Source organism: Coloeus monedula (assembly GCF_965178545.1).
Source record: "Coloeus monedula genome assembly, chromosome: 11".
Taxonomy (NCBI): Eukaryota; Metazoa; Chordata; class Aves; order Passeriformes; family Corvidae; genus Coloeus; species Coloeus monedula.
This window is the reverse complement of record NC_138791.1, coordinates 14,547,797-14,572,537: the sequence shown is the minus strand read 5'-3', so window position 1 is coordinate 14,572,537 and position 24,741 is coordinate 14,547,797. Positions and strand designations below refer to the sequence as shown.

The following is a 24,741-nucleotide window of genomic DNA, read 5'->3' as shown; positions in this document are numbered from 1 at the left end:
GGGAGTCCAATAAGAAAATCGCACCCAAAAGACACTGTTTACATGTCCTTATTCCAAAACCATAGCCCTTTAAAGCAGTTACCAATTTCATCTTTAGTATTCTGGCATTTTGGTTTCTTTTGGACTGGGGAAGTGAGCTATGAACACATTTTTTAAACATGTTTATTTTGCCACTAGTTAAACCTTCACTGCCTACTAGGCCACAAAATAATTTTCTCAAAATATAGCAAAAAAACCTGAAAGTCACATATTCCACAGAAAACCACCTGGAAAACCCCAAAGTAACTTGTTTACAATTAGAGCCAGGGAGAGACTGAGGTTAACTTTGAAAACATACAGCGGCTGGTTGAGGATGATGACCTGAATAATGACAATCCAGTTTTTCAACAGGCTCTTCTTTTTCATCACATTCTCCCTCATCACTGGATAACCGAGATGCTGGCTCAGCTGCAGGCAAGGGAGGGTGTGGGGACTCGTGGACAGAAGGAGACTCGCTGGGGGCATTTCCACTGTGCTGGGCTGGACAGCCTGGAGGCCTGGGCAAGGCAAGCAGTAACCAGGTGTTATTGAACCAAGTCCAGCTAAAAATTCCACCCTTTAAGTGCTTACTATTACCGAGAGAAAGAAATCTACATTAACAGATTCCTGGTGTGGTCCATAGTCTTGTAACCTGCCAAGGGAAAGCACAGGGTATGGTGGTACCCCTGGAAAAGCAGTATTACCCAACTGTTGCTGAACTGCTTCCATTGATGCAAGTCATCTTTTACTACTTCAACCACCAACCCCTCCTCGCCAGGAGTTACCCTCAGCAGGTAATTGCTAACTGCAGACAGGCAACAGGCCTGGAGCAAACACACTGCCCCATCCAACAGATCCGTATTGCTCCCTCAAAATCCACCTCATCAAGCTCCCAGTATTCATTTCATACCACTGCATCTGCAGATTTTCCTTACCTTGGAAGACTGGGGGGGTGAGGTTTGGATTTATTAGGTAATAAAGGCTTTGATTCTGTAAGAGTAACTCCATGAGAATTTTGGTGCAGCTCCTGGGAAGTTTTAGTAGGTGAGGGATGTGGTTCCCTGAGAGGGGGCATCTGCTGATGATGATCCGAATGTCGAAGAAGTTCCTTTTCCCTGGTTTTGCTCTTGTGCTCAGCTAATAACACATCAAATCGTTTTCTTCGACCCTGTACAGCCCTCCGCTGGGTTAAGGAATGTGTCTGCAGAACCAGGAATAAATCATTAATCCCGGGCTATGACATTTGTGGAAGTCAAACACTCAAAAAGCATGTCTAGAGCTCCAAAACAGAGAAAATCATCACAGTCCTGTTTTAGTAAACAAATGGAAACACGACTTAGAAAACAAACTTTAAAATTGCTTGGTGGATGATTATATCCTTGTCTGATACAGTGTAACAAAACCAGCAATTTGGTAAAAGGCTTCTTTCAAACTTCCTTTTAGAAACCAAACTGCCAAATTTTTAATATGGTTAAGACTAGAACCAAAAACCTTTTTTTTACATTGATACTTCAATTGCCAACTCCTGCAAAACCAAAAAGAGAAAATATTTACTTTCACTTACAAAAATATTCAACAAAATAATGTTAAAATCAGACTTCTACTGGGAGACCTGAAAAATATTTATAAAAGTACTGTGCTGCCTTCTATATACTAATATATTCCTTGAAAACTAATGTAATCAAATAGATATTAAGGAATTCAAAACATCCAGCAGAATCCAGAGTCAGTCAGGACTCAAAATTCTTTAAGTGTCCCGAACACTGCAGACAGTAAGACATGTATGTGTATAAATGGCACCAATTCTAAGTAAGGTGAAGTAAATGGAAGCTGTTTTTCTGACTTGTTAAAGTCACACACAATACCTTTTTAATATGGCATAAAGGGCTTGATTTGGCTCCTTTTAGTAGGTAAAAAATTTTATCACATAATTCAGGCACAAACAGCAATTCAAAAAAATATTTTATGAGTGGCATATTCTAAAGAATTGCTGAGAAATGTTCTTATTTTTTTCTTTTCCACTTTTGGTTTGCTATTTCTCTTGTAAAATCTTGCAGCTTTTCCCTCCTCTATTAGCAAAACAATTTCCTCCCCTCTGTAATTCCAAAAGGGCAATGTGTTCAAGTTCAATTCCTCTGGGTCATTAGTACCAGCTTCATTTACCTTTGTTCTGTAGGTGGTTTATTTACCAGACGTTTCCCAAACGGAGGGTGAAGCTGCTCTGCAGGAAAGCAGCAAAATATTACACAAGTACAGGGGATCTGGATTCTTGGTTCCTTGGGACCAAGTGGCAGTCCTCTATCCCCCAGGATTTTGGAGCCAGAGGATACATTTTGTCTGACTGAAAGTTTTTATGGATTGTTTAATTTAGAGTTTGACCTCTAGGCGTGCTCCATGACTCTTTCAGGAGCTGGCTGTAGCAGTATATCCAGCAGCATTAGCATTTACACAAATTCCTACCAAGCACCTGCTGCAAACTCTGCTGGGGGGAGAGGGGAGGGTGTGAGAGAGGAAGAGCTTGAATTATTTAAATCCTGCATAAGCAATATTTTCAATGCTTATGAGGAATTTTAAAATTCATAATTTACAACCTGAAGGTTACCCCCCAAAGAGAGGAACACACTGGCCCCCTGCTACCTATATGTGGAGTAACACAGTTTGTCGCATGTAAACATCCATGTTTAAAGGGTTTATACAAAAATACAATTCTCCAGGTTACTTTAAGGAATACTTTTTGAATAAATAATTAACCAAACTTCAAAAACAATTTCTTCTTGGTTCTGAGCAACATGTTTTGAATGTAAATTACCATTTACAGTGGTAATTACCAACAGCAAAAATTTGCAGCTCTCCATTTTCTACCATATTCCTCAGGAATTTGAATAAAAACTTCAGAAAAATCTTATCCTGATTCAGATATCCTACCTTGCATGTTAAAGACCTAGTACAAGGTTTTCTGGTTTCCACATCAATGACACCACAGTATATATCAGGATCAAATTCTCTCTCTGTCAAAGACACACAGTATTGAAAAGTTATCAAAAGATATTTTGAAATACTAACATTTAGTTTCATTATAAAAATTAAGCATACTGGAAACTTTTCAAATATGACGCAGGCAAATGTACAAATAAAAATGCACAATTAAATTGTACAAATAAATTTTTCTACACTCTCAGCAAGCTTATGGTTTGCTGAGAGAGAGATCTCAAGTCTACAAACACCTGTAAGTGACCTCAAAGGAAGATTGGATGCTTCCTATTATGAGTAGAGATTACCACTATGGATTGTGACAAACAAATGGTGGGTTTTTGCTTGTTGGCTACGGTGTCAAGAACATTTCTACCATTCTACTAACACTCAAAATAATTGCGTTAAAAAGTGTGAAGAGTAGATTGGGTTTCCATTTTTGAGTTTATGAGGCGCTAGTTGTTCTGTTTTCTGTGTACATTTGGACCTTCCATATAGAAAGAAGGAAACTAAAATCTTTTCAGATAGTAGAAGAGTGTAATTTTAAAACTGTCAGAACTGACAGGCCATTGAGATCTGTGCAGGTTTCTGAAAGAAAAAGCCAATTTCAAGGTGTTTGCATCCTTAAAGTGCATGTCAAATTATAGGTTTCAATTATAATATTAAATAACTCTTACTACAAGTTACAGTATTACAGGAGTTTTAATTTACTTCTGGAACTTATTTCTATATATGTATTTCTACTAAAAGGAATATAGCTAATAATAATTAAAAAATAATTACCTGACAATCTTTTATGTAAAAATTTCCTATTATTCGTATTTTCTTCAGGTTTCTTTTCCAAAAATGGAGGCACAGAGAGAAGACCTTTACCATTCAGTATCTGTCCAGGGGAAGGCAAGGGTGGCTTTGGTATTGAGGGACAATTAAGGCCAGTCTTTATTGAGGAACTCACAGTAGTAGAACAAGTTGGACCAACAGCAGCTTTCAGTTGGGCACCATCTATCTTTGGATGAATCTTTTCCACTTTGACAGATGGAGTCATACTGTTATTTATGAAAAACAAAGAGAAAAAAATTGGAAAACAAAAGTTAAAATATGTTATTATTCAACAATACTCTGTTCTATTCCCAATATAAATGTAGACCTCCCTCCTATTATCTTTTTAATTTTCACATTTTTTCCCCCATTTCCCTGACATTTCAGAGCGTCCAGGGACTTCAGAAACCATTATTTGCATTCATGAACAGAGAATATCACTGCAAACTGTCCAAAGCAACTGCAATGGACCCATTATGTCCAGGGAGAAATGCACCATTCTGTAGCAGTAAATTTTATCAGCAGTGCTGTTATCTCAGGTGCAGGTCAAAAAACACCTGAATCAGAGCTAAAACTCCCTTATGATCAAAGTATGCAGATTATATCAAAGAATTAGGAGCCTCTAGTAAAATGACCTTTATTCATGGTGATTTAAGATGCAGCTTTGCAATTGTTCTTCTTCAACACAGTTATGAGCATTAACTATAATCTTTGACTAGGCTGCAGGAAAAAACCTGGAGGAGTTTAAAATTATTATCTCTTAAACCAAAAACCCTCTGAAACGAAAGGAAGCTTTCTTGACACAGCAGTGTCCATGCAAGTAATGACATTTAATTCCCTATCAAAAGGCATACTCACATTTTGTCATGGGGAACTTTGCTGTGCTGTACCGAATGCATCAGCCTGTTGTTTCCGCTGATCTGCAGCTTGTCTTTGGGTGATTTCAACAACTTGGAATTTGATGATGATGCACTAGTACCTCCACTGGATGAGCGATTGCTCCCACTTCCACTGCTACCTTTGTTTTTTGAAGGGAAAGATGAAATGAGGGAAAATACTGAAGAGGCGGGAGGAGTTAAAGGCGGCTTGCTGGAGGAGCTGTGTCTTCTTTCTGAAAGAGTGAAAAGGGATTTTAAGCTCCCATATAGAAAGAATTCATAAATACTTCATGTTGTCATTTTCTCCATTAACATTTTTCCTTTACTGGCTTGGGAGGTCCCCTGCCACACACAGAGCATAGAGTATTCAAGCCTCTCTGTAATCCATGAGGTTCCACTCAATGCTGGCTTCCATAGGATTACCAGGGTCTCTTTAAGCTTTGGGAGCTACATTTTGCAGCCACTAAAGCTTAGTTCTCCCTCCACCTCAAACAATCAGCTCTGGACCTCAGACACACAAAGGCAAGAGACCCCTATCCTCAGGCCAGGCAAGCTTAATCGTATTCCCTTAAAGGATAAGAATTATCTGTAAGTATGTCTCCTAATCATCAAAATAATATTAAATCCAACATTTTCACTTTTACTTCATGACAAACTTTTGGTATGATCTATCAGACCTTCAGTATGGAACACCTCTGAGAGCATCAGCTCAAATATTGACCTGCACTGGGTTTTTTGAGCATTGTTGCATTTTGTTTGGTTGGGTTTTTTCCCCTCTTGTTTCTATTTAGCAGCAACATCAAAAGCAGCAACAGATATTCTTCTACAAGAACCTGAGTTTTTGTAGAAGATTCCGTCACTGAACGTGTTATTTAATTAACACCAAACTATGAACACTTCTACGTTGCTAGCAGCATTTCAGGTAAAATAGTGTCTATTGTAAAGGCAGTTCTTTAGAACCATGAATTCTCAAAACATCTGGCAGCTTCCAGCTCTGCCTACATAGACACATTAATGGACCATGTCCTCACTGATAGAATGGACACCTTTGATCCCTCAAGGATCTGTGTAACCAACAACTACTTAAGAGACACTTCCAGCAATCAAGTAAACGAAAACCACAGATCTAAGAGACACAAGAAAGAGGTCTGTCAGGGGAGTGGAAAGGCAGTGGTAACACCTCTTTTGCAGCCAAGTATTGCTAGAGGTGCCCAAATCCACCACTCATCAATCTCAGGATCACCTTACAGATTTTGACTTAAGTGAACTGTGGAAGCAGCAGGCTACTCATGAAATTACAACTACAGTCAAGAGAGACAGCCAAGTCCAGTGCCACCTGTGCAGAAGGCTGTAACACTCTGGGAAATGTAAATTAGTACATCTGTGTCCTGCTTATATGACTTATTTCCCTTGATCTTGAATAGAACAATGACATGTCACTCAAGTGATGGCCAGCCAGGACTGCCCTGGTAGCTGGAAGCCATTGAATAAGAGAGCACCAACCCCGCACCAGTGCCACGGGGCTCATCACCCCCAATGCAGCCCCTGCAAGCAGGACTGTGACAGAACAACAGCAACAACCAGGGGAAAACTGAGCTGCTCCAGCAGTGTCAGAGGAAGACACAGGAGTCAGACATCTGGCAAGCCAGTTTTTGGTGGAGGTGGGGAAGTAGCACTTGAAATGTGTTCATTAGCTCAGAAAAATAAAAATAATGAATGAATATAGAGCTTAGACTAAGAAAGAAACTGAAAACCAACTCCTGTGTGTTTCTCTGTTTAACTGCAAAAATGGGTGCGAACTACCTAACAAACCTTCTGCAAAATTTTGCAAAATACTCATCACTTCTGAATAGGTAATTACAAGACGACAAGTGGAAAATGCCTGACAAAAATACCAAACAAATGCAGTAACTTATCACCCACCTCAAGGAACCACCTGCTTTAAAATTGTAGTATTTAAAATGATTAGTTATCAAAATCATCCACTTAGTTTTCTAGAACCAGCTGCCATTGAAGAATCTATAAATGAAATATTTTAGCATATTTTTGTTCTAGTAAATGCCTGTGCTTCTAATATGATGCAGTGCTTATTGCCAAATGGCTTTTTATAGCAATGGCAAGAATCCCTGAGCAGCTCTGTTAGGTTACTATTTGAGGGGCATTAGAGTTCAGTGATGTTACACCCTGTGAGACAATGAGAAATTTTGCTTGATACTCTTCCACGTTCTGTATATTTAGAAAATTCAAAATCCAAGTGCTTATCACAGTTACAAATAATCTCCAATAAATCAGTGGATGACTAATGCAATCCTTGGGAGTTTGTTATGATGACATTTGCTTTTTGAAGGAAGTGAGAATATTACTTTTAGAAAAAGCCTAGCAAATAAAAAGAAGAAGGGACTACAGTAAAACCAAGAACCTCCTTGCATTCCATCATTAGGAAGAAACTAGACAAAATAGTAAACTCAGCTATTAATCTGGATGATAAGAACATTTCTCTTCTGACAACTGTAACTGGCACTGTTCTGGCACCAAACTGAGACGCTACTGCTATTTGCATGAATGCTTAATAGCACCAGGCTCGACCAAGTGAGTTTCATATAAAGTGTCGAAAACTGGTGATAATAAAAAAATTACCTAAGAGAACTAAGGCTAATGGCTGATCACACACAAGTTTACAGTCTACCTGTCAGAGAGGATTTCCATACACAGACACACTCAGAAAAAAACCCATCAAATTAACTTTTTCCAGATCCTGGGATAATTTCTGAAAGAGATACTGTAACACTGCAGGCCTGTGAAATCTTCACTTACCACTTCTTTGCATAACCATGACTTACGTTGTCGATCAACAAAACAAGAAGAATTTTCAGCTCATTTTTCATAACCTGCCTAGACCTATTTTTTTGTTGACATACATACAAGTTGAGGTAGGGCTGCTATACAATTTGCTTATATTTAATGCTTCAGTCTTTTTATAACATACATGGCTTTAAGTGGAATCTGCTTAAGATCTGTTTTGCAAACCACGTGAAGAGCACTGAAGTCTCATCACAATAGAGAAAGCTAATATTATTTTTGAAACCAGATGTATTAAGAATTGCATATTTGATCTAATGAATATAGTTACTGACAGACTGACACAGTCTTTTATAGGAAAAATTACTACATAAACTGTCACTGAATAATCAAGACCACCAAGCTTTTATGCTAAGCATATAATAATAATAAAATCTACTAATCTTCTGCCAATTTAACATAGCTCCCATTTGTCATGAATTCTGATTCAGCCCAAAAGCATTTAAAAATATAACTATCTCCAGGTGTTCAGTTTTCAGATTTTAAAGGTTGGCACTCACATCCCTTCCCTTCACATAATTCTTGAGAGGAAAACAATTTTTTAATGTCATGATTGATGATATAATCATCAAAGTGATATTTCCAATTCTGCACCTATGTATGATGATTCAAAACTCTAAAATTTAGGGGAAGGAGGGGTTTTATTGTTGTTGCTCAGGTTTTTATGTTGATTTTTTTGTTGGCTTGTTTTGCTTTGAAATATCATAAATGTAATTTTTAGCTTTGGACAAAGAACCAGAAAGTTTTCCTTGATGCCACAGCACTGGAAACAATCTGATCTAAAATGAAAGCTGCGTTCAACACTAAACTTTAACAGATAAAATCCTCCTTAAATATCTTTGCATTTTTACAACAGGTTTGTGACACTATGGAGAAGGACTGGGCAGAGTTAGAAAGCTGTGAAAAGAGATGGCATCCCAGCAAGTGATGTCTCTGCTCCATGACCAGGATAACTGTTAACTATCAAGTTGGAAAAACACAGCATCTCTGCGCTACACCTGAGCAAGAATTATATATGCATCAGGCCGAAGGACACAGGACTTCCTGATAAAATAGATATTGATAATATAAATCTCTTCCAGAGCTTGAAAAAAGCTTTACCTGGCCCTTAGTCTGGTGCCAATTTTCTTGGGTTTAAAAATCCTATTTTCCATTGTTTATTTCCTCAGCATGCAGCAATCTCTGACAAAACGCAAAAAAGTAACCAGGAAGGGGCAGAAAAAAAAAAAGAAGGAAAAAAAAAAAAAAGAGCAAGCTGCTCACTGTGTTTGGCTACTACTGCTTATTCTTCTATCAACGAGTAAATACTTGGACTTACTGTGATTCATAATTTATTGCTATATTAAAAGATGATAGCCTTTTATAGAAAAAAGCATTTGATTTCTCATAAAACACTACTTTCTTTGCTGCATGCTTATAAAAAAATTAAGAAAAATAATTTAAGAGCAACAATACTCTTAAAAATTTTCAAGACACTCCTCCCAGGTCTATGTTTATTTCCCAAAAGCTAGGAAGTATTTTGTGGTGTTCATTCTCTCTGGACATCAATTAATAGCTTTGGGCAGCAAATACAAGATGTACAGATCAAGTTTCACAAACCCGTTTTTTTTATACAGACTCCTTACATAAGTACTGGGCAAAAAGTCAAAGTGCCCTGTGTCAGTGCTGGTGCAGCTGTGGTAAAAACAAAGCACAGCCAGGAGAACACACAAGTTTGGTTCAGTCAGACATGTTGTAACTTCAATGAACGATCAGAAAAAGACTTAATACAGTTTAAGAGTATTGTGTAGAGTAAGTGTAAGAATACTCCTCAAACTGTAGGATTAGATGTGTATATCAAAACAAAGTATAAAAACCCCTTTATGCTTGAGCAATTGTTATTTCATGTCTGTCTGTATCACAAAGTATAAGCACGATAACAGTGAAAGCAAATTTGTCCTTTTCTCCATCACACTGAGCTACTGTGTAACTCGTCATTTGAGAAATTTAGACAGGCATATTAAAACAAACATCTTTTACCTGAGGATGAAAAATTTATTTGCTGTCAGTAAGAGTATTTCATTCCCAGAGTAATGGAGAACTAATTGACTTGAAGAGCTAATTGACTTGGTCTTCTCATTTCTCCAGGAAGTTCAGATCAGTGTCATGACAGAGCACAGACACTGCTATGGAAGGGCACCTCAACATAGCTCCAGATTTTACTTGGCAAGCAACTAAAATCCCTTGTGCAGCTCTAGCCCACCACCACTGTAATCTCACCATGACAGAGATAAAAAAAAATTAAATCCACAAGGATTTTGCAGGAGAAACTGGGAGCTAAAACAATCAGAGGCACAGCAGGCAAATTACTCTTCCTTTGCTGCCACCCTGGCAGGGTGCAGCAGCTTGGTCTGGGCAGGAGCTTGATCTGCTGCTCACTCACTTAATTGCTGCTTCATTATCCTGCTCTAATCACAGGACCTACATACCAAGGATTCTGCCTTAATCTTCCACTGATGTCCCTTTAATCATCCCAGCAATTCTGTGCATACTGTAAGTCAGGATGAGGTCACTCCATCTTCAATTGTGTGGTGTTTGACCATACACATTTAGCTGAACAGAGAGCAGCTGAACAAAGTCATCTTCACTTCAGCAAGAAGGTTACAAAACAGAATATTCATGGAGCCCAAGCAACCAGTATGACAGACCAACAAGGCCTGCTGGGCACCAGTACTATCCATCACGTCCTGAGATGCTTTGTCTTACTGTTTCATAAAAAAGCACTGGTTTGCATCTGGCAGCTGATATTATTATTTATCACTCAGTGTTAGCAAAATTATGAAAAGAAGCCAACTGACAGTCACCTATGCTTGTGGCACTAAGAAACAGCCATATTTAGTATCTTTTAAATAGACGATGGCCAAGCAATACTGATGCAACCTTATGTCTTGCACTTCCTCCCTTAAAAAATATTCAGCACAGGAAGTTTATAGTTTTCCTAGACATTTCTTTTGAAGAACCAAAATCCACTCACAAGTGATCACTGTGCAAGATACATTAGATAAAGCTGTTAAATTAGGCGTAGGCAGGGTATTTTTGTTGCTGCCATTGAAGAAAAGAGAGGGAGAAGTGGAAAATTATCATCCTCACTAGTAAGATTCTGAATGCCAACTTCAGTACTTTGAAATATTTCAAAGAGGAGATAATTCTGTAACTATAATTTAGGACAACTTACGCTTTTTACGGTATAATTACAGCATAGCCAGGATGGATTTTAATTCTCCAGTAGCACACACTACCTGGGGCAGGAATGCCATCTCCTGGTAACTGCTGCAGAACAGCCCCAAACCCAGCACACCTCCCCTGACATCTAAGATTGACACCACAGAAAAGAGAGTGAGGAGCAGATTGCAAACACAGTTATTAAGAATTTAACAATAAATTAATGTATTTAAATAAATAACCTTCAAGTATCTCCATTTCCCAACTGCTGCCTCTCTACAACCAGTTTTTAAATTTTTCCTTATTTGTTACCAATCCTTTCAATACAATACCCTTGGTATTCAGCACACAAGCAGTTCTGTAATCAATTTCAACAGGATTTAAAATTCCTCCCTAAAACACATGGGTTTTCCCCCAAGAGATGTAAAATAGCCTTTGAAGCATCAAGAATAGTGCCATCCCAAGCCTGCAAACAGACTGGGGCTTTCTGTGCTGTGTAGTGGCTAACTGGAATTAAGGACACTCCCATCAGGTTTGCTTGAGCTACTCAGAGCCCCCTCAGACCCGTAAAACTCCTGAGAACAATGTGAGAAAACTGAGAAGCAGGACACTAAATTATTCATGGAGCAGAACCACAAGCAAAAATGGAGCCAGAGAGATGAGCTGTTGGAATGTCTCCCCTCATCATCCAGAGAAGGATGTTTACCCCATCCTCCTCCTTGCTCAGGTAAACCCAAACGCAAGGGCTTTAACATGTCAAAAAGACAGCGGCGTAACATCCAAGCTCAAGCTTCTGGTACAACTCCCCAATGAACTTGCCAAGAGGTGTGGTCAATAACTGTCTTGTAATCTGTTAGGCACTGAAATACAAATATGGCAAAGTTATTATGGAAGGACAGCAGACTATCTTAGATGCTAATCGGGCCATAGAGAGATTATAACATCCACATTATGAGCACTAATCTCTGTGTAGCCTGTTGATGACAGTATCTGCACTGTCTGATTAAAAGGCAGGTGTTGAGTAAGTCACTCTTCACTATTAAAAAAAAAATTCTTATTTGAAATAAACTTCAGAAAAGCCACAGCAATGATAAACAAGAGTATCAAACAGACAGAGGTAAGCAGTACAGATCAGCTGTGCCTCAAGATGAAGTATGGGTCAGCTTTCTCAAAAATATAAGACAACAGTTTTCCAGCTGTGTATGTTTACCCTGAATGACCATAAAGAAAAGCTTCAGTTTTTCAAAAAAAGTAAAAAGCAAATTCAAAACAAATACCACGGCCCAACAATATTCCAAAGCTTTTATTAAACTTTGGTAAACAAAAGATTAATAAAAAATGGTGTGTTGAAAGATACAAATAAAGAATTAGGGGAAGAACCACCACGTAATTTCTTCTTTTCTCTCTCTCTCCACACAGAAATTAGGGTAATGTCTTCAACACTATGCTCTTCCTCTTCAGTATTAACAGTGTTCCTTAGAAGACCTTCTCACATAGTATAATATTGTGTCATGACTTCGGATGAGCTTACTTATCCAAATGCTTGCCTGGCTTTCATCTTCCTAATGCTTCTATTCACATCAGATTGAGAATTTGAGAATTAAACATTTTCCCCTGTAGCTATTTCTTTACATGTAGCAAACTTTAAATGTTGTATGTTGACTGTCAGACTCAGCTCTGCTACAAAAAAATAAGATGCTGACAATGAGAACTTGCTTAAAAGCTGTTAGTGAACCAAAATACAAAGGGGATTACAGGCTAACTCAAAGTCCTGAAGATGGGTGTAAAAGAAAGGCCTTGAAATGGAAAGCTCTCCACACTAAAGAGATCAAGAAGAGGGAAATTACTTTGTTTTGAGTGTGGAAATAAGAGGAAATATCACAGGGTATACACGAAAATAGTGATGTCGGCTAAGGAAATCACATTCTTTGATTTTGTCATTAAGAAACTAGAGGATAAAAAGACACTGAGCACAAATATTTTTCTTATGCACTGCATGACTAACTAGTGACATCCACTGCCATGATACAAGAGCTTTTTAAGATTAAAAAATAAAATATAAACATGTACATGGCTATTTGAACTGGCCAACTACAAAGCCCCTCTCTGCCCACAGAAGAGTCAAGGAAGTGCTGACTGATGGACCTGAGGAGGGAGCTCCTGCAACTCTCTCTAATGTCACACCCATGTCTCACCTGTCACCATACATGCATGCACACCCTACGGCTGTGACAACCCATGTGCTTCCCTTTGGCAAACAGGACATACTACACTTATGGGCAGTGCCCACTTGCAGGAAAAACTCATCGACAAATGAGAACAGCATGGGAGATCTGGCTGAGGTGCTGCCTGCACAGCTAGCACCCCACTTTCTGTTCTGAGGTTTTAAGTGCAAAATTCTTAACTCTTTCACAATGGAAAAGGACAATGGGAAGCAAACCTGTTGTATTGCAATATTTTTCAAATTTCCAAAATTTGAAATCTCTTGATATGTAAACATACAATTTGTAACATCAATGGAAAACAAAGAACTTGGTTTCTTCTTTCAAGTCAAATCCTTACATTACCCCAGTTTAGCATTTTTAGGCATTAGTAAGTCTTGAAGGATAAAAAAGGATCATTGCTGCTTATTTCATTAACACTGGTCACAACTGGCATAAAGCAACTGTTATCATGTTCAAAAACACTGACCACGTTAACTATACACTAATTAAAAATTTACTGCAGCAAAATCCCAGTGAAATCACTAACACAGTCAAATGAGGGCACAGACCTACTGTGCCAGCACAATAGGGTCTTTCAAATTAAATATTACCAGCCTTTTCACACTTCCTTTTGAAAGAATGGAGCAGCGCTGTAATCAGAATGTGCTACCTAAAATGCTTGTGCAGTTTAACCTTTTAAATGAAAAACATGACTGCACTTGACACATGCAGGCTGTGCCTGCATTTCCCACTTCCTCCGGAGATGAAACGAGACAGCACAGACCATCCTGCCAACAGCCAGCCATCCACAGAGCTGTAACAGGAATGTGTTTGCTCTCTGATTTATAAATTACACAGGTGAGCACACTCAGAAAAACAAGCTAAAATGAACACATTCCTAATAGATCCTTTAATTAACATTATGATTAACAGCTGCCAATTTATCTAAGGGCCTGACAGGACTGCAAGTGGCTAAAGTTTGACTGCTATTTTTTCTCTTGCCAGTCTCCCCATCTGAGTTGTGGCTTTTGGGGATTTTCGAGTTTCCGCAGGGAAACAACTCAAAGCTGTGTCTGGCCCTGTCAGGTACTGACTCTGCCCGGCCTGCAGCTCCGGACGATCAGAGCTCCTCGGTTTGTACCTGTCCATGGCCAGATCGCTGCCTGCCTGCTTTTGGAGCTGTGCCAGACAGCTTCGGTGACATTTCAGAAGGGCTCACGGGGCCGCTTACAGCGCTTAATCCCTCGCTGTGGGATTATCCACGTCGTGCACAGAGCTCGCCGAGGCCCACGGCACCGCGGGCAGCACCGCCGGCCACATCCGGCCACTGCAGCTCCAGGCTGGCCTCGGGCACCCTGAAGTCAACAGCTGCCCCAAACCCCTGCCCAGGCTCAGCTTCACCCACTGCCAGCCCAGCAGCCAGCCACGGGCCCTGCAGCCGCAGCAGTGGCATCGGCACCAGTCAGACGCAGTCATGGCACCAGGCTCTGTGGATGATCTTGTGATTCTCCCGGCAAGCTGCCAGCCCTTGCCAGTGGCTCCAGGACAATTTCTCCAGCAAATGCGCCCGTCACCAACCACCCCACCTTGGGCTGGCATCGCCCAGCCTGGGGCGATCCACCATCCCCAGAGCTGCAAGCTCCCTGAGTTGTCAGTGGTCTGGCAGAGCATTCCTTGGATACTCCTGCTGTGCTTTTCCAGCAGCAAAAATTCACTCCGTTATTTACTGTTCTGAACTTCCAGATGGGTTTCCAGATCCTAAGTCTCCACACTCTGAGGTCTGACTATCAAGGTCTGATTTCCACCCAAAGCCAGCACATGGACAGTAAAATCTAATTTTTACCAAATGATTAATTTCTGGACCATTTCCTAAGTAATCACTTATAAAAATTACAGCATATCTACTGACAAATGGAAGAGGGAAAAACAGTTTGTGGCTCTTACTTTAAATTACCATAATCAAAACTGAAATTTTCAGTCTTCCCTCGCATCTCAAATGACACACAAATTCATTTCTAAAACCAAGCAAGTTACTTTTTTACTAAAATAAGAAGTTTTCCAAGAAGAGAGGCAGCTGGCTTGTACAAACACCTTTGTGTATTAGCATCAGTGCGTTAGCATATTACTTTTCTTCATTAAGAAGGTTTAAACAGAAGAAGGGAGTACCATTTCAGCAGACTGGGCTTTGTTTGGGTTGGGGTTTTTTTCTTTATTTAAAGAAACTTTCAGAAACCTGGAGGCTACAGCTCCCATTACCATGCTTAGAAATTAATACTAAATCCTAAACCACAGATACTAAATACTAATGTTCCCATGTCTAAGCATACAGAATACGAGACAACAACCAGCTCCTCTGTGCTCCAGCTCCTCCAAATTTCAAGAAGTTGACAGCTCATGTCACCTACCCATTAATTGTTAAGGACAACTCAGGGATACAAAGACATTTCCTTGGATTATGCTGTTTTTAAAACACTACTCCTTCCACCACTAAAATGAGTACCAGAGGCGTGCATGTTTTTGGAGGATTTGTTTCTATTGTACACTCTTCACACCCATAATTAAAACTGGCTAAGTCTCCAACAGATTTTTAGTGGTTCACAAAATTCTTGACTTCAAACTACTATGTGGGGAACCAGCACTGACGTATTTGTCTTAGAAACTAGAACTCTTAGTCTTTGATTTGGCCCATTCTTATTTTAGGGACAAAAGGGCAAGTAAGTTCTATTTTGTTGCTTGTTCCACAAATAGACTGACCAAGATCAGGCAATGTAATTCCCACATGGAACAAGGCAGAAAGCTGTCTTCCTTCTGGGTAAGAATGAGGACAAAGAACCAACTGCTAAGAAACCCCAGAAGCTGGGCATCAAGGCAGGAGCTGGCATGGAAGGGAGAGGCATGACAGGATACTCACACAGGGAGAGAGCAGCCTCAGCCCATGGGAAGGCACACAATGGCACAGCGAATGCAATGGGATTTTTTGCCTGCTTATGTTATAGCAGCAGCATATATGCCAACTGTCTCAATCCACGCATTTTTACCTACTATTTTCCAATGTCTAAAGGCTCCTGAGTAACATTATGCAGTAAATATTCACAAGGTTTCACCTTGAAATGGATTGCGTGTGGCACAGTGAAATCACGTGTTGCCAGTGTACTGTGACAAATGCAAAAGTAATTTTACTTAACGTAGTAAAAACAACCCATTATATAAGGCAATGAAATTAGTAAGTTCTGTTCCTGGTACTAAACATTGTAAGAGGTTTTATTTTCTATCAACAGTGCTTGAAGCCATTGAGAAAAAATCCCCAAAACATCAACAGCATTAGATTCAATATAAACACTCACACCATCAGTTAATACCCGAGTTCAGAAGCCTAAAAATAGCCCTGCAAGCTGTGATAATGCACTGCGCAGATCCCCACACAAAGAACACCCACCTGCGCACGCCACTCGCTCCCAGGGAACGAGGCTGCAGTGAGGAGACTCCTGTTCTGGCATGAGGACAGTGCAGGAGGGAGAGAAGCAGTTTGGTATGAATCACTGCAGAGAATCTCATTTCCAGGTCTTTGGTGTTACACAACCACCCAAGAGGGACAACTTGAACTGTGCCAAAACCATTGCAATGGAAGAAAGTTTGCTTCCTATCACTCCAGATAACAAAGAACAGCATCAAACCCCTCTTTTTTCTATTTTCTCACCGAACACATGTAACATAAAAGGTATTTATATAATTTGTGATGCTATCACTATACACACACATACAGTAGCTCCCTTGTATAAATGAGTACTGCAGAATGTCAAGAAATGGAAAACAAACAAACAATAATAAAATTGGGGGGGGGAGGGGGTGGAGGGAATCCACAAGTTGAAGTATCCTGCACATTTTGCATTGCAAGGAAAATTGGTTTTAAGATTAAAAATTCCCTAGCCAATCTTTCACTTTCATCACACTTGTTGTCTGGTTTTGTAAAGTGAGATAAATGCAGCTCTATCACATCCTTCCACTTGCCTGCATTATAGTGTTCTGTTATTTCAAAATTGGGTGGATTTTAGTAAAACTGAAGAGCTGGATTTGAAATGGTGCCCTCCCACCCCCTGCTGGGAGATGTCCTGAAGATACTGGTGTTTATCAATAACAATAAAAGCAGCAGTCTGACAGCAAAGGTAGGACTTCTTGGTGCTCTTACTGGAGGAAGGCAGGAAGATCTTTGCTGGCTGGACACCATAAGCACATTCCAGCCCAGCTGTACATGTGTCTTATTAAACTGGCCAGCAAAAAAGAAAAAAAAGAAAAAGGCAAAACATTATATGAAACCTGAAGCTATGTCTGTGCACAGAGCAGGAGGTGCTGCAGTGGGAGAGTGATGGCAAAACACACAGGACAAAGCCACAAACAACTAGGCTTCAGTGTCTTCACTGCATATTAAGACTCACTTATCCTTTCTGAAAATTCAGCAAACTCAGGCACCAATTTCACAACCACTTTAAACTGGCTGGTGTGAGCTAATACTGACACAGGCAAAAAGCATTCCTGCCCTCTCCCCCAATCCTGACCACTCAGTCTGAGCCTTTGCACCATCTGCTCTGTCCAAAACAAAGAGCAGAACCATCCACTCAAAGGCCCAACCCAAAGGTGTCACAAACCAAACGCCTGCTTGTGCCAAAGCTGGCAGTGAACTGAGTGAGGACTAGCAAGAATTAAACTGTGACCTGATCCCAGGGAGAGGGATGCAGGCGTTTGGCACAACAACGAACTGGGTTGTGAGCTGCAGTAATGATGAGTTTCCCGGTTCCTAGAAGCTCTGAGGGGTACATAGGAAAAAAAACAGACTTCCAAGGAATTTCATCTGATTGATATCAGCAGTGCATAAGCTGGGCTTGCTTACACTGCAGCCTGCTTATGTTTACATTTAGTACTGTCTAAGATGATTTTGTCGTAAATATTTTGCTTTAAAGAGATTGTTTGGTTACTGGCTGCTATTATCCTGGAAGGAAGAGAAAAATGGGCCTTGAGCTAACATCATACTTCTTAAAGTTGATCAATTGAGGACTCCAGCATGGTTACTTGGAAAATTGACTTTGCTGCTATACGGGGTGCATGGAAAGAATACCACCATTTGCTACATGCCACCACAAAGCCAGCCTTAGTAAAGGAGCAGCAAAATCAGATAAAACATAGTGCTACTGCCTTGTATTTGGAAACAAGTGCTCTGAAGTACAGCATGAATTAAATTCCCAGAACCTCCAGAACCACAAGGCAATGGATTTTGAAATACGTGGATTTCTTTTCCTCTAGAAGCTGCCACTTTGGAGAGTGTTTTACATCCTGTAGAACAAAACACATATATTGGGCAAGATAACTGGTTTTGATGTTTTCTTTTCCAAGTGAGCAAGCTTAGAAGTTCCTCAGGTTTCAGTAAACTGGAGCGAGTCCAGAATAAAACAGATGATCGAGTACAGAGGAACAACTTGACAGGCTTGTTGGTGCACAATCAAATGACAGCGTTTTATGCCTTAGAATCAACTCCACTTACACAACAGGCTTGTTTACACCAGAAATACAGAATATAATTACTACTCATGTAGCATGTGTGTACACAGAGAATGAAGGTTTCTGTACAGAATTATGTCATTTCCAGTGACTAAAATCAGGAAAGGACATTGAGTCCATTAGATTTCAAGTGTATAACCACAGCTATTGTGAATCTCTGCCACCTAGACAACTGGGACAGGGCAGAGAAAATAGCAAACAGCCCAGGAGCTCATCAGGACTTTCAGCACATCCTATCTGCCAACTCCAGCCTCCCCGGATATGTTCTTGCGATCACAGAAAAAGGGGATGAGTATGGCCCTAAAGGTCAGTGCCCATCCTCAACCTGAATAGAGACCAATCCTACAGAGAGAAAAACTTGGCACTGACCAGTTCCTAGGTGTCACTAGTTGTCATTCTCAGTGTGTGGCAAGCAATACGTGAGCATCAAGCCTTTCAATACTACACACATATATATTTTCTATGGCCATTAAAGCAGTTCCAGGTATTTTTAGAAGATAGCTGGTGGATTGCTTCATGATCCACATGATGACCTTTGGTTAAAGAGTACATGGCACTGTGATGGGGGACTGAACTATGGCAGTTTAAAAACCTTTCCTCTGACCTTAGAGGCCAGGAGAGGGCTAGTGTGGTATCTTTCCAGGCATACACATGGTTACATGTAGCTTGTTAGAGGCTGCAAGCCAAAATGAAACTGAAGAAAATGAGCGCTAGCTAGTCCCATGCCAATGATGAGCAGGGCCAGAGCTTTACAGAGTACTGTAAGGCTTCTCATTATAATCTAGAAAAGTGAAAGAAGTAAAAACAATTACTTCACTAAGCCCACCTTAATACAGCAGAAAACCAAAATGCTTAAGAATATAGTAACAAAAGAAACACAGAATTTTCCTCTTAGCAAGGAGAAGAGCCATGAATTCCACGTGAATACCATATATACCATCACACAGTAATAAACAGCTCTTGAAACTCTCAGTGTACATCACACAACTTCTGACAGCTCAAACCCAGCTCTACAGATAATCCACAAACATCAGAAAGTCTTAGGCTCAAAATGGAAGGGTGCCCTGAAAGGGGCACACCTTCTACCTAATGCACAGAATTCACCACAGTGTTCCATAGAAACCAGGGCTTTTCCAAGAGCCAGACGTGACAAACAGGTTCTTTGCAACCAGCAGGGTCACACAGAGAGGACACAGCACAAAACCACTCCTGGCCTGGCAGAGGGAGAAAATCCTGTGGGGTAAAAACATAAGAAGGTGATCTCGCTAAAAGAGAAAAGGCTACCTTTTCTAAAAGGGAAAGAGAAAAGAGTACCTGGCTAAAAGACAAGAGTACCTTTTGGAAAGCTACTCTGTATAGAATTGTGAATTAAAGGTTTTCTGACAATCTTGCCAAACAACAAGGAAAAACTCAGTTATGCAGGAACTGCTTCAACCCTCCAGGAGCCTGGTCTAATTGCATCCTGTTACAAAGCAGTGCAGAGTGAGAGTGTCATACCAACCTGGACAACTCATTATCTGGGGAAAAGAGAACAGAAAATAGGACAAGAATCTCTTGACAGTGGTCCTTCTTCCTCTAATACAACTCAGGGAAACAAAACATCATTGTTGTCTTTGTGGCCAGCAGAGCTCTCTGACATGGCAGAACTTGCCTAAGGCACCAGAATAGGCAAAGTTTATCAGGAGTTTACGTATTAGACATACTGGTGGCTATTTTCCTACATATTTTTGGTATTGTTGAAAAGATTAACCTGTTACCCAGCTGCACGATAACTGCAGCAACATCTACACAAATTATAGAGTAAAAATATTTATTTTCTATACAAACACTACATTATGTATTTGTTTCATCAATAGGAGATAATAGGGTTTGGAAGTATTTTGGCTGTTATTACCTGAGCTAATAATGGCCTATTAGTCAATAATATTACCACAAACTTATGTAAAATTACATATAATATTTATCTATTACTGTTTATTTTCTACATTTTTAAAAGATATTTGTAATTGTTCCATACTGTTATGGAACTCTCACAGAGTTGGATAATGCAAGAGCTAATCCAAGACTGCTACTGAAAAGCTGTTTGAATCTTTGTTACAGGTAGACACAACACAGAGCACTTAGGAATCTGAACTGCCTTCCAGGTCAATTACATTACTTGGATATAATTATTTAGTGTTAAACTGAATTAAGCCTAATGAGAAGCTTAAAATGTTGGCATTAATTGTATTATTTTGAAAGTGAATTTGAGCCTACAAATATTTTTTAACTTAGTATATAAGTCATGTGGTTATTGATTGCTATTCATCAATAAACTTACAGGTTTCATTGTATAGAAAGTGTTATACACTCCCTCTTCTGGTAATATCTTAAAAACACAGTTTCTAGACTAAAAGTGTATCATATGTTAGATTTTAAGTGTATTATATTAATTGGAAGAAAAAAAACCCTCAAAGCAGTATCATGTTTTCTTTTAAAAAGCCAGCAAACTGGTGATCAAAACCAAATAAATAACAAGTGAAAACTACTTGACATAATGGCCAACTAAAATAAGCAGCTACCTTTTAGCTGTGCCTAAAACCAAAATGTTATTCATTCTTTTTAATTTGGTAAGAAAAATATTGTCCCAAGTTTTTCCAAAAGTGTGATTCGTGCCTAATGCCTGGTTACCATTCCATGCACTATTGCTGTAGGTGAGAATATAGATTTTAAAATGCTGCCTATTTTTCCTGAGGTGGCAGATGAAGTTCCTACAAAACATTGTTTTCATGTCAGTCCAGCACAGATAACCTTCTTCCACCTCGTACACTACATACACCTCCTCTTCTCTGGGGGGCAATCTTCTGATAGCAGAAGCAGCTGAAGGCTACACATACATCCTACTGTCTAAAAAATAGTATTCACAGTATAGAAAATGAGAATTGTTAAATAAAATTAAGAAGTCCAAACAGAAACAGTAAAAGCAATGCATAAGAAACCAAAAGATGAACTATTAATAAGTGCTCACACATGCATATATCCATCTCTTCCCTTGATGGTTAGTGCCTGACAAAGCCAAGAGATGTGTCTCAAGTAGGAAACATTCTTGTTCCCCTCACCCCCCACCAAAATGTGCAAAATCCAAGAATGCCACAGTATTACACAAGCCACATTAATAGTATTGCTGCCGAAACACTGAGAGAGGAAAAACTTGTGAAAAAGCTTTTGTTTGTTTTGCCCTGTTTAGCCTCTCCTCATTTCTACCACTTTTACTCCTCATTACAGAGTAATAAAACCAGCACTGTACCTACTTCATTCTCCCTCCTCCAGGGTAATTTTGTCCTACCTTCCTTATTTAGCTTCCTGCATATTGTCTTCATCTATTTCTTTTTACATGTATTTTACTCAAGTTCTTTGTTTTACATTTCCTCTTTTAGCTATTCCCCAGTGTCCTCTCTTTCCCCTTCTCGAACACACACACACAGACTGCAAACCACTTAATTCCAAGCTGTGCTGAGCCAGCTCTGCCAAAGCTGTCACCCCCCTGCCCATCAAAGCTGGGCACTGCTGCCCCAGTCATGTACTGCACAGCTGTACTGGGTGCACTGGTATCTTCGCAGAAAGTAATGTAAGTGATGCTTACTGATGGGATTTCCTATCTGACCTATGAAGTTGTGCTTGTAGAGAAAAAGAGACCATCCCAAACAGAGCAGTTGTTCAAGGGTCAGATGCTGGGATGAGAGGGTACACAGTGTGTGCAACTGGAAACTATGTACTTCCATGGGAAAAAAAAGGCAAAAAAACAACCAAAAAATTATTTTCTTTGTGACAGTTCAATACTCAAAACAATTTTACAAGCTTCCCAGAATACTCCTCCCTGGAATCACAAAGTGCTGTGGTGTTCATCTGAGGTTTGCAGTTCTTGGAATAAATGACACAGTTCATGAGAACACACACTTCTCCCCAAAAACTAAATGAGAAAGTCCTTATAAATAATTGATCTCTATGTGGTTAGCTTTTGAAATTAAACTACTTCTAATCCCACCTTCCAAGACCAAGTTCGTATCTCCATGGCTCTGACACATTCCCATCTCTCCAGAACAGCAGAAATTTGTCTCTTTTTTACTTCAACTTGGGCTTCTTCCACCTCCCCAGCTCTCAAACAGGTTGCAGCCTCATTCTCCTGCATTCAGCTTAGGGCAGTGTGCCAGACCCTGAGCGCCCATGGCCTGTCCTCAGTGCAGGCCACCTCCCCTGGCTGGGCTCCAGCCTGGAGGAGTGGCTTAGGCAGTAGAAAGAACCCTTTTAGCTGTGAAGGAAACCTTCCAAGGATGTGGATCACGTAAGCTGATGCAAAACGGCCTTCCCTGAACCTGCAAAATATCTGGAATGATGGTTGGGAGAGCTGTGCCCTGCTCCACATGCCATTTCCTTTCACAAAATGAGTTTTGAGTGATGAAACTCAACCTTGACTTCTAGATTGGTTAAGTCTCTCATTGTCAGTTACTTTTAATTGTAGACCAGATGCAACTATCCCGGGTGGCTTCTTTCAAAGTGAAGCTGTAGTCAAATACACTCAATAGCTACTTTTTACTGGAATTACTTGTCCTCTTTAGATCTCATTCCAATCTACACACTTTCTCCCTCTTGCTGAACAACTATTTCTGTGACAGTGAACATGGCACTGCTTCTTCTTTTCCCACAAAGATAAATACTATTCTTTCTTTCCACTTGTTCTTCCCCATCAGCATTTACTTTGAAAAGCAAGCAGTCAGTCCCAGTCTCCAAGCAAATACCCATCAAGAAGATCACTACAAAGGAGCAGGGTTCTCATGGAACCCTTGCTAATTTTGTATGTTAGACTTGTTTTAAATACTTTAACATTTCAGTAAGGATAGAATAATAAAAAAAAAAAATACTCTCTCTTCAGCCAATATTAAACCAGAAGGATTTTTGCACCTAGATCTTCTGCTGTGGCAGAACAGCATAAAATTAATTTCACAATAACCCAAAGTAAGAAGAGCCTAAAGCACATCAAGCACTTGAAGTCTGTAGTATTTTAGCACACACAGTGCTGTAGAGAGAATAACATGAGTAACATGGTAAGCAGTAAACTGGATAATCAGTATCTCTTAAATCTGAAGCTAAACATCACTTCTGTTCTTAACGGATACTTAAAATTTGCTTTATTTCTTCAACTAGAGCTTGACAAACCACGTACTCACAAAAAAGGAGGAAGTTTTACTAGAAAACTGCCATCAACTTCTCAAACAGACTCCCTGTGCTTTCATGTAATAAGCAAAGACCACAGCCATTCTGTGTACAAAAATAATTTTCTGCATGTGAACAGTTTGTGATGATACAAGTAACCACAGCACCGAACTCCACTGCTCCATAAAATTTGCATAGGACATTTGGTATTCAGCTAATGGCTTGGGGGTGCACATTTCAAAGCTCAAAATACGTTTACAGAGTTTCTTTCCACATTATAATAATTTCTTATTTAATTATGCATTATTTAAAAAATTACTTAATAGTCAGCTGAAACGTTTCTTTTCCTTCTGAAACGAATTCTGTGCTGACCTCTGAGCACATTCCCTGCTATGTGCCAAGATGATTCTTGCAAAAGGTACAGAATTTCACAAATCTCTACCAAGAAATTAAACTAGTTGCTGGACCCACAGATTAAGATCCAGCTCCTGGAACTCGGACTGTGTGAATTACTGTGAGACTGTGCATTTAAACAGGAGCTCCTGAACAGAAGCTGCCAATGATAATTTGTTTAAACATACGCATTAACTGGAGCCGTAATATGCCAAATGCCACCTGTGCACGTTTGGCAATATGCTTGGCAGATTGCTTCAGCACATCTGTGACACACCACAGAATATTCAGATTTATTTTGGTTGTTAGACTCCTACAGAAGATCACTGATACCCAAGAAAATTCTTATGATTTAAAAAAACCTTTTCACACTGCTTTAAAAAGACTTCCGTGAACGGTGGACATTAATTGCTGAAACAAATTGCTTGCTGCCAGAAGTATGCAGGCCATAATGAAGGTTTATCCCTCCAAAATGAGGATGAGCTCAAGCAATCTTCCATGAGGGGAAAAAAACCCACACACACACACAAAAAAACCAACCCGAAAACCAAGCAACAAACAATCCAATCCTCAGGTCTAATGGCTTTGGAACAAGATTCAGTACATTCCTTTCTTTTCTTATCAGCTTTAAATGCTGCCTTGTACAGACACTTTCTCTT

General features: G+C 39.7%; 1 protein-coding gene across 4 annotated transcripts in view; it reads right to left on the bottom strand.

The window, feature by feature from the left end:
- The window catches only part of ATXN7 (ataxin 7), an 88,447-nt gene that overhangs the window by 6,953 nt on the left and 56,753 nt on the right, over positions 1–24,741 (bottom strand). For all 4 annotated transcript variants that reach the window (XM_082289111.1, XM_082289110.1, XM_082289112.1 and 1 more), the window contains 5 exons: positions 4,666–4,918; positions 3,772–4,034; positions 2,944–3,026; positions 954–1,219; positions 338–536 (listed from right to left, as the gene is read on the bottom strand). In XM_082289111.1, the coding sequence (XP_082145237.1) occupies positions 338–536; positions 954–1,219; positions 2,944–3,026; positions 3,772–4,034; positions 4,666–4,918 (1,064 nt within the window). The remainder of the gene's footprint in view (positions 1–337; positions 537–953; positions 1,220–2,943; positions 3,027–3,771; positions 4,035–4,665; positions 4,919–24,741) is intronic.